This window comes from Coffea eugenioides, chromosome 10, assembly GCF_003713205.1.
Source record: "Coffea eugenioides isolate CCC68of chromosome 10, Ceug_1.0, whole genome shotgun sequence".
In the NCBI taxonomy this organism is placed as follows: domain Eukaryota; kingdom Viridiplantae; phylum Streptophyta; class Magnoliopsida; order Gentianales; family Rubiaceae; genus Coffea; species Coffea eugenioides.
The window spans coordinates 3,741,654-3,753,145 of record NC_040044.1 but is presented as its reverse complement, the minus strand read 5'-3'; the positions used below and the strand labels follow the sequence as shown (position 1 = coordinate 3,753,145).

Sequence of the window (11,492 nt, the reverse complement as noted above, 5' to 3'; positions counted from 1 at the left end):
GGGGAATTTTATATACTTGTATTCATACAAATAATTAAAATCTTCAAACAACAAAAACTTCAGTTGAATTGTTGAGCCCTAAATAGCTTGTTGAGGACTGATTAGGATCATTTCTGGCGCTTTGGCACATGCGAAGTCGGTGATCTCAGATCGCGGAGCCCCTTCTCCTTGGAGAGCGTCTCGGCCAGCCTGTGCAAAGATTAAACTTGTAAGCATGTTTAGGTAAAACTCAAGAAATCTAGCGACTAAGAGCTGGTAATTAAGATAGGTGATGTTAAGAACAAGTGGGATTTTCTCGTCTATTCCAATTTAAATAAGAAAAATGTAATTTCAACAATGAAGTATTTTCAATTTTTATGACCGAAAATTTCTTAGTGCCGCTCTTCTTTGATCAGTTCATTCTTAAATATTTCAACTGACTAAATGGAATGGTAAGAGCATTAACTTCGAAAAAATATATACTTTTAAGTAAAAGAAAATGGGCTTCAGTCGGTTTCTACCTTTTGAGAGCCTCCTCATTTGTGCCTTTATTCAGAGGCTGAAAAACACCAGTCTGCAAATTAATCCTCGAAACTGGCTTCTTCAACAAATTCTCCCCAACTTTGACAAGATTCTGTAGATTTTCCTCCGTTGCAACATCCACGGAAGCCAAGTCTCCTGTTAATGTGTCATCCTGCATCCGTGATGGACAAGAAAAGTCATTAACCAATGGAAGAAGACTGAAAACTAGCAGCAAAAGGTTTTCTAATTTTAATATACGTTAGCAGAAAAAGAAAACCAAAAGAGAGAGAGGAATGTAGGTACCTGAATTCGTAAATAATTTTCTTCAGACTGCAGTGTTTGGAAAATAGTAGAAAGGTGAAAGTCAACCATATCGCTACTTGCTTGAGAGAATACATCCACTAGCGGAGTTGAACCACCACTTGTGAGCCAACCCAGAATTCCCCATTTCGCTGCTTGCTCTGCATCATACTTTCCTTCCTCTTTCGCTGTACCAGTTCCCAAGGATAGAACAATGAAGCGAGTATATTCCTGTGATCTAATCGAGAAGAAGTCGGAATTTCCTTGGCTAACCTCCTTAGTCACATGGTTCATTGCAACTAAAGCCTGAAATTTTATTTCATATTTACCTTAATCGTGAGAAAAAATGATTTTTTTTTTTTTGGCTAAAATATACACAATCCAAGTTTCTCAAAGTAACACGATAAAGATGATAAATTATACCGGATTGTTAGCAGCCACGCCACCATCGATAAGGTTAAATTCTTTGACGCTACCATCAGAATCTTCAGTTTGGAATTTATGGGCAGGAAGATAAGTGGGAGCAGCTGAAGTTCCTATGCATATATCTCTCAATAAGGCGTCTAGGCTTGGATGGTGCTTCAACTGAGCCATGCAAAACATCGGAATATGAGTTTCTTTTAGAAGGAACATGTAATACAATGATAAAAAAATGAAAGGGTTTGATCGAGACGAACTGCATAGCTGGAAAAGATGGTGGGCTGGAGCAATTTGATGTCGAAAGTAGGGATGACAACATTAGTCAGTGTTTGGTGCAACTTGGTCTCACCCAGCTTTTGCTTGAGCAGATTATGGAGATATTTGCCATCATATTTGGGTCCAGTCACGGCTTTAATTAGCTTTTCAGCTTGTCCCAGCATTAAGTGTCTGGTCATGAACATGAAGCATGTTAGTTAATTGGCACTAGCGGGTCGATATAGTAACTTAATTGTTTGGACAATGAAGATGGTATATAGTCAGGCTGATTACGTTTCTTGCGGGAAGATTTGAGGGCAATTGTCAAGGTAAAAGTCCTTGATCTCTTTGGCAGCAAAGAGAGGCCGATTCTTGTCATTTGGAGCGGCAAGCATTGCAGTCACAAGACCACCAGTGCTGGTGCCCGATATCACATCAAAGTAGTCAGCGAGTCTCGCATCTTCACCATCCAATTTCTGCACCGAAGACATATATCACATGAATATTATTACACCAAATAAGAGTACTCTATGCAATTTAACGCATGCATGCGAAAGTCACAAATCGGGTTTATTCTCTTCATGAAAGATTGGAAAAGAAAATTGATGCTTGGCAAACCTGAAGCTCAGACTCTAAAAATCCAAGGATTACTCCAGGTATAATTCCTCTGATCCCTCCGCCATCAATGCTTAAGATGGTGATGCTATTTCCATAGGTTGGTGGCTGTAGAAATGATCTGGGGCTTTCCATGACAGATTGTAAGGTTAAATACAATCAAAAGGCAGATACTTAAGTATATGAGAGCTAAAGATGAAGAGTTAAAGTCGTAAAATACAGCCTTTAGCTAGATATATGATGACAAAGATACTGAGAAGGCGATGAAAACCCTTTTGAAACTTTTTGAGTACTAAAATGATGACGAACTTGGGGTATTTATAGAGTTTCAGAAGTATCTAGCATTAATATATTGTTATTTCTTTTGTTGACTGAACCTCCTGTATATATTTGACCTGAAAGATTTGACCAATTATTCTATTATGACTAGGCCGTAGCCCTGTACGCAAAAGAAAAGTTCAAAATCCTACCCATGCACGGAAGTTTTCCGGATGAATGTATGTTAGCTTTGAGAAAAGAAAATAGTAACTAAAGAGGATTGTAAGTTTTTTAATGGAGTTTATTGAAACTTGAAACTTGATTGTTGGCTTTCTATTGGCACTCTCTCTACTTATTGTTAAAAAGACAGAGACGCCCACGTTTTATTAGGCTAAAGCATACTTTTATTTGGCTGTGGATGTCTTATTAATTAATTAATTAATTAAGCCATAAACCAATGCCAGGGCTCAGAAAAACATTATTTTTAAAGGCACTGATCCACTTGTCTTAAGTTCTACAGACTCACAAAACTTCTTTTGGTCAAAAAAGCCCTCCACTAGATCAAGTTGAACATTTGTGTATAATTTTCCCACGAAACACGATTTTATCAAGACTTGCTGTTTCCCTGAGCCTGCCTGTATTGAAATGTTACAGCTTGTTTGGCGTGGTTAACATTTATTAAATGCCCATTTTCATTAAGAAAATGAGGGCGGAAACTTCAAAGGAAAAAAATAAAAGATTGGCTACAGGACAATGAATGATCCGTGGTCTTCCGATCCAGTAATTCGGGAAATAGCACCACCCAGTAATTCTTCTGTTCTGAGAGCTACATTAATTAGCAGAATTTGTGAATATTTTTTTTTGCCTACCATATAATGGTAGAAATTAATGAACTTTCTGATTTGAAACTCATTAACATTCCTTCAAAAAATAAAAAAACTCAATAACACTTTTACCATCTTAAAACGAGTCTTGTTTTCTCATCTTAAAACGAGGGTGAATTCTTATTTTGTGATGAAAAAAAAAAAAGATTTCTACAACGAGGGCGGTTTTTGGATTTGTTTCTACAAAGGGGGGTCTTCGCATTCTCAGAATGCGAGCTCACGGAGCTCGCATTTTGCGAATGCGAGGTCGATGCGAGAATGCGAGCTCTGTGAGCTCGCATTCTGATCGAGCTCCCTCTAGCAACCGCCAAGACCCCATTTCGAAAAAAAAAAAGACAAAACAAAGAATAGCTGGTTGAATAGCTGTGGAACAGCAAAACAAAGAATTCGGAATTTTTGATTAGCAAAACAAAGAAAACAGACCTGGTTTCTGCACATCGAAGCATCCAAAGACCGGAGCAGACCGGAGCATCGAAAGACTGGTTTCGCGTTTGCCGCTTCCCAAAATTTGACAGCATTGCCGTCCCATTGCTACTGTCAAACAGCATAAAGGTTAGGCTTTTGCACTTGCAATGCCTCACGTATAGCTTTTTAAGTTTAATGAATAGTTGAATACTATCATCCAAGGCAGGTTCAGATTTGTTGTGAAATTTGGGTGTAAATGTGATGTGGGTTGTGCTTATTTTTGCAATTTTTGTGGTGGATTTGAGGAAATACGTTATCTTTTTCGAATTCAGGCAATTTTTCCATTTCCAATTAGTTGCAGTTTATTTGCAGTTTTCTGCAATTAGTGCAGAAAAAGCAAGATCCGAGCTCGGATACGACTAAAGGCAGAAAGATCCGACCTCGGATCCTTATGATACGAGGTCGGATTTATAGTTGTTTACTCAGATCCGAGGTCTCGTCTGATCATCCGTTGAGAAGGATCCGAACCCTGTTGGATCCGAGGGCTTCAATAAATTATCCGAGCTCGGATCCTTGCATTTCATAATAATAAATGCGAGCTATTGTTTTATTTTTTGTTAAAATTTTTTGTGGATTTCATCGTGCGAAAATTCGAGCTCCGTGAGTTCGCATTTGCTGAAGGCGAAGACCCTTTGGATGTAATCCCATGCTCAAAATGCCCCATTTGTAGAATTCTTTTAAAATTCATCAGAATTTTTTTTTAAAATCTATTTATCGACCCTATTACTTTTGGTCGAAACACTATGTACATTGGATATTGTATGTTTTGCAATTGGAGCTTTGAGACTTTATTGACATTATGTAGTTTATAGATTGGAGCTTTTGAATTTCATGGATATTTGGATTGTTTGACAGGGAGTTTGAGGCTATTTATAGGGGAGATTATGTCGAAATTTTTGTAGATCTTTCTTTGTGAGAGTAACTCACTATTAGGTTATTTGGAAAAATAACATTAATTTTGTAAGATTCATAGCTAGAATATCACATCATTGTGAATGTGGATCTTTTTATGAGGTGTGAATGTGGAGCCCAAATATATATAACTTCTAAATACATTTCTTACGCCTGTACTTTGAAAATTATAGGGTCTCTTGACAATATGTAGTGTGGCAAATGTGATTACTACTTAATCGGCTTCCCTTTTCGGATTGGTTGGCAGGGAGTTTTAGTGTAATTTTAGGGGAGACTCTGTCCAAATTTTCTAAAGATTGCGTTCGGTTTTAGGCTATTGCTATCGTTATTTATAGCATATTTCATACCTGTTTTTAATTTTTTCATAAACATATGGATCGAAATTAGTCTATATAATAGTTCCAATTTCGACCTATAGTCCATCCTCTCTTTCATTTGTTTGGACGCTTGGACTTCTAATTCTAATATATTGTCCCCAAAATAGGGATTCATTTTACAAACATGTCTGTAGAAAGACCTCTGCGGGTAAACCTATACTGGGGAGGACAAATACATTACGAAGGTGACTTTGTTTGTTATATGCCTCGTACTTCCAACCGGACATTAACTTTGAGGCATAGAATTGGATACGGGGAGTTGGTTGACAGGATTTACCACTATATTGGGGTCGATAAAGGGATGTTCAAGCTGAAATTGTTTCTTCGTCAACCGTTGGAGAGTTCCAAATATACTGTTTCCGCAGTGGTGGATGATGAAACTCTTGATGTAATGTACGATCTTTGGATCGAAAGAGTTTCATACATGGCGGAGATTTATATCGAGAAGGAAGAAATCGTCCAAATGCCTGTAGTTAATAGCGTATTCACTGGACCAATAGGTAATGTTGGTCCAATGATGTCGCTGGTTCATGCATTCATGGATCCAACAAAGTTGCACTTCGGTTCTAGTTTAGTCGTTCCAGAGACTTCATCAGCATGTCATTATATGCATGGTGATCGATCTATGGATTCATTAGAACCAAGGCTCACATCAGGGTCCATGGGTGCCCAGGCATATTTTCATGGCCTGGATTCGATTCCAAGTTTTGGAGATCCAGGTCCATCATGCCATATTTCTCCAATTGGGATCGAGTCTAACCCTGGGCAAGGTTGTCGCAGTTCAGCTGAAAATGATGTATATGCTAGTATACACGATGGGCTCCTTGGCTCTCTTGAAGATGATGTGGAAGAAGATGACCCGGAAGATGACCCGGAAGTTGATGCGGAAGAGGTTGAAGAGTCGGAGTCGCAAGATGTGTCTGGTAGTGATTCGGATGATGAGCATGAAGGTGGGGGTTTAAGAGTAAACCTCGATATGGACCACTTGGACAGACGCAATAGCACAGCTGGCAGCTCTGCATATGTGCCAAGAGGAATGACATTTTTCTCCGATCTTGGGAACATAGATCATGATGATATGGAAGAGGAGGATGGATTGGAGCGTATTGTAACATTCAGTGAGGAGAATAATAATATACGTTTTCATATGAGATTTGAGAGTAAGCAGCAGCTCAGCCGAGCAGTTAGGATGTGGTCCATCAATCACAATAGGGAGTTCAGAGTTATTGAGAGTAAGAGTAACACGTGGTTTGCTAAGTGCAAGTCATCAATTGATCGACATCCTTCCACTTCAACCGCGCCATCGTATCCACCATGCGACTGGTGTGTTAGAGCCGTAAAGAAAAAGACTCATGGAATGTGGCAAATTACAAAGTGGGTGAATGACCATAACTGCTTGGGCGACATGATTAGAAATAACAATACAAGCCTGACGGCTTCCGTTATTTCAAGGTACATCCTCCGTAGCATTGAAGATGACCCTGGATTAAAGGTCAAGAACATACTAAGTTCCGTTAAAGAAAACTTGAAGGTTGATGTGTCTTACAAAAAAGCCTGGTACGCGAGACGTAAAGCAATTGAGCTTGTGTTTGGATCTTGGGAAGCGAATTTTGCCGAACTACCACAGTATCTCGATGCACTGGTGCAATCCAATGCAGGCACCGTGGTGGAGTAACACGTGATCCGTCCTCGGATCGGTTCGCGGATATAGCAGAAACGAGGCTTCGTTTCTGCACTTTTCAAAATTATTCTTCCCTCGTCTCACCGAAACCCCACCCCTTTCTTCCAATCTTCCAGTTTAACCATCAAATCTCCAATCTTCCTTCATAAAAACCTCCCCAACCCTTTTCTGATCAGTAACCCCAATCTATTTTACCAACAAACAACATGAATATATGTTCTGATCTGCAAAACCAGGAATAGGGCCGCACCTGATTTCCTCAAATTGGGGGGTATTTTGGCGTGTTTCTGTGTAAACTTTGACATCTTTTTCATCCTCCATTATCAATCTACACATTTGAGGTAACAATTTACGAATTTCTTTGACATTTTATAATTTCTTATTCGGGTTTTTTATAGTTTTTGGGAATATTATGATAAATGCATATTTGTTGGGATTTTTTGATAAAATTGTGCCACATTGTGCTTAAAGAGATATGTACATCTATTTTCATGCTTATTTTTTTAGAGAACTGTGGACTTGCTGATATTTTTAAGATTTTTCTCAAATTTTGGCCATGAGCATTTTAGTGATTTAGACTTGTGAACGTTCGTTTTCATTGAATGAATGATTTTGTTCTTAGGACTATAAGTTATTGTTGTACCAAGTGCAAATGATATGCCAACTAGATCACATTCCATTGGATAAAAGAGCGTGTTTATAATTTAGTTAAGTACGTTCAAACCTTTTGGCAAACTTACGCCTCATTTGTATGCACTTTATTAAGAATGCTATAGTCAATTGTTGTGTGATTCTTGGTTAAAATTATGATTATGTTGGCATATACATTGTTGCAATGATGGTTAAGGTTCAAATGATTCATTTCTTTGAGGACGATTTTAATTGAAAATATGCAATTGAGCTTGAAATGCGTAAAAAAAGGCTATCGTTGGTTGTGTTTTTTGTGGTACATGTTGGCAGGGAGTTTAGCCCTTTTACAAGGGGAAACTCTGCCGAAATTTTCTTAAATTCTTATTTAACAAGTGTGAGCAAGTTTATACGTTTTGTAATGAACCTTCATGTTGTTTTGGTATAGGTATTATGGCTCGCACAAGGAGGGCTCGCATTCGTACTCCTACTCCTTCCTCAAGTGAGGAACACACACCCTCTTTGCATGAGGAGTCACCTCACGAAGAATCTTCCTCACCTGAGCCGCCACCGCGTTCTCGCCGGAAGACCGCATCTACTAGCCATGACGAGCCACCGCCAGACTACGATACCACACGATTCACATCGCTCGAAAACCAAGAGTGGTATGAAGCCGGACTGGACAAGAAGATCATCATTGAGAAACACTTGGCACCGGAGGTGGACGCGCACTATCACATTTCTACAGCATTCAAGAGACTTGGATGGGAGAACATCCTTCAGTTGCCCAAGCACTACTACCCCAACCTGGTCCGGGAGTTCTATGCTAATGTAGAAAACAAGCAGAGCCACAGTGGCAACCTCATTGTCTCATAGGTTAGAGGCACGAGAGTGGCTCTCAATCGAGATGCACTGAGACGATTCGTCCAACTCAAAGACGAAGGCGACGACGTCAAATTGACCAAGGAGTTCAAAGCTAGAGATCCTTGGGAAGTGGGAGAGGCTGTGGGACGTCTAAAGGGGCAGTACCGTGAGCGAGGAAGTTCGAAAAAACTCACGGTATATGCCGACTCCTTCGATCATCGATTCCACCTGATCTTCTATCTTTTTGCCTTTAATGTGGTGCCGAAAAAGAGTGGCAAACAGGAGATCCGAAATAGTGATCTCTATTTTCTGGATAAGATGACACATGGAGTGGGTAGGCAGTTGACCGGAATTCCTCTACCCAGCATTATCATCAGTTATATGCAGACCACAGCTCGCATGAGGGCCGGCGACACTTGTTTTGGATTTCCTCGACTGCTATCACTTGTTTTTGAGAAGCTCAAGGTTCCTCTTCGAACCGAGAGAGCGGTGGTAACTAGGTCGGCCGAGGAGGTGAATGCTACGATACTCAAATCCTTGGGTATTTCTACGGATTTTGGAGCAGCTTTGGTCCGGGACACAGGAGAAGCATCGACTTCCACTCAGCCTCCGCCTCACACTGAAGCACAAGCGGAAACTCAAGGGACGGAGGCACAACGGACTCTTCCTCCTCCTATTCCGCGACCACCTCCTCAACCGCGCTCCAAGTGGCAAGAGCTCCTAAATGCCATTTGTTGTATGGAGACGCGAGTTGTCGAGCGCATTGACCAGACGGAGCGAATGATGACCGAGCGACTCGACCGATATGATCGCCGTCTTCGTGCGATTGAGGATCATTTTCATATCCACCGGTCCCCTACCCCTACTCGTACACCTCATCAGGAGGAGGGCCATGTTGGTACCTCACAGGGTCCTCATGGAGCCGAGGAGGCAGTAGACCCTCGTTTCCAGCAGCCATGATGCTGTTTAGCGGATTGGATCTTTTATTTCTTTATTTTTCTTTTCTTTTGTTAAGACAAACTTTGTAGATTTTATTTTCCTTTTAGTTGAATCATCTTGTGCTACCTATGCTGTTTGGTACCCTTGTTGTCTCATTTTGGACAGAAAATGGATGATTGTGATGATTAAGGGCTTCAAATTGCATCACCACCTATTTGAGTGGCTCTCATTGTATTTTTAAATGCATAAATTTAGTTGTCTATGGCTTCAAATTGTTGGTTTTGTATTTGGAAATATTGTCATAATTTTCTTGAATTTGAGGTTGTTGACAGGGAGTTTTGTCCATTTTATAGGGGAAATTCTGTCAAAAAGTGTATAAAATATTGTCAAAACTTTCAAGTTAATGGCCAAAATGTTCAATTTAGCCCATTTTTTTGAATTGCTTAAATGAGTGGATAAATGCATTATTTTTGTGAGATTGTGAGGGACATTCCATATGAAGTTCATGCAATTAGGCTGAAATCAATGTCAAAAAACTACCAGAGGATAAAGTGCACAAGAAATTAGGAGCAAAAATGAAGGAAAAACAAAAGAAGCGAAAAAAGTGGAAATTTAATAGAACAGATCCGAGCCCGGATCCGTCAGAGCTATGCCAGATCCGATCCCTCGTCTGTACTTCTGTTGGACTGTATCCGAGGACAGGAGATCCGACCTCGGATCCATCAAGGGAAGTCCTCGGATCCTAATCATCCGAGCTCGGATTTATATTCAACCTTCCGATCCGAGCCTCGGATCTGTCTCTCTCTACAGCAAGTATATGTTTTAGGGTTTACAAGGATTTGGGTTACCAGATTTACGATTTAGTGTTTTACGGCTTTAGCACTTAGGGTTTTAGGGTTTTTGCTGCAGTCTAACTTTGTCTTCATTATCGCTTTATATTTTTAATCAAAATAGTAATCCAGCCCAAATAATTGTAAGTTAGGTAAAACACGCAAGATTTAATCGCTAGATCTTTGCTTTAATTTTTTCCTTTTCCTTTTCAACTACCAAACACATAACATGCACTTCATAAAAATAACTTATATAATTTTTTAAAAATAACATTGCATTATGAAATTTCAAAAATTACAGTTGAAATTGTAACATATATTAATGACTATTAACTATTATATTCTCATAACTAATATTCATCGGTGTCAACAAATAAATACGATTCATTAATCACAAAAGAAAATTAGAATTTGATCAAAAATATTTATTTGATACAAAACGAAAAACGCTTAATATTTTATTCACAACAAATAGTCAACACCTTACATGTTAACAATTTCATTCTATTTTTACATTGATCTATAAACTAGAAAGAACATTGATCTATGGTCGTAAAGAAAGAACTATGCATGTGTACTTTTTTCACCATTTAAATGTATTATAATAAAATAACGTATTTTCAACCGTACAATTACCAATTTTTTTTTATTATAAAAGAATTATGCATGTATAGTAAATTATATTAAAAAGATTATTGTTAATCTGATTTTGTTTAAGCACATATTTGATGACTTTAGCCACGTGCAAGTTTTAAAATAAAAAAAACATTATTCCTCTGCTAATTACAGATTTTTAAACAAAATTTCTCTAACCTTTCTTCGAAAAATAAGATTTTAGTAGAGATTTTAAAATAAGATTTTACTACCGACACCATTTTAGTAAAAGCAAATTCTACAAAACAAACAATATTTACATTTACTTTTATATTTTTTATGGAGCTCGTAAATATCATTTTAAATTTTTTTCCTAACATTTTTTGAATTTAATTTTCTGAAAGTCATACTTATAAATGCAAAATCTAACAAAAAAGTTAAATACAATTTTTGGAGGTCACATTTAACAAATGCGAGCTATTTGCAAAATTTTAAATATTTGCAACATTTTTAAAAATAACATTTACGAGCTTTCTGCAAATAATTCCCTAGCTCTCAAAAATTTAAAAAAAAAAGGAAAAAAAAATAAAGAGGAGCTCGCATTCGCGGAATGCGAGCTCAACTTATTGAGCTCGCATTCCGCGAATGCGAGCTCTTTTCTAACCTCGCATTCGTGAAATGCGAGCTCAGCTCGCATTTCACAAATGCGAAGACCCCCGGACGGAATTTAAAGACAAAATCACCCCTTTTGTAGAATTTTTTTTAATTTCATCACAAAATTAGAAATTTCTCCTTAAAAGGAGATTTAGAAATTTGCCATTTCTATGTTTTCCTTCTCTCTTGCGAATAGCCTCTGCGTCCGTCTTTTAGCTTTTAGAAGAAGTAGTAGCCTCCGTTGTGCTTTGTATGGTAGAAATGAACTTTTTGATTTGAAACTCAATAACATTTTTACCCTACGCTAAGGGAGGAT

General features: G+C 38.4%; 1 protein-coding gene across 1 annotated transcript; it reads right to left on the bottom strand.

The window, feature by feature from the left end:
• Positions 1–496: 496 nt before the first annotated feature.
• LOC113749980 (patatin-like protein 2) lies at positions 497–2,226 on the bottom strand. Its single transcript, XM_027293876.1, has 6 exons — positions 2,095–2,226; positions 1,771–1,952; positions 1,479–1,668; positions 1,225–1,386; positions 805–1,107; positions 497–673 (listed from the first exon to the last, which is right to left on the bottom strand). Exons 1-6 carry the CDS (start codon positions 2,224–2,226, stop codon positions 497–499), a joined length of 1,146 nt encoding a protein of 381 aa, XP_027149677.1.
• Positions 2,227–11,492: the final 9,266 nt, after the last annotated feature.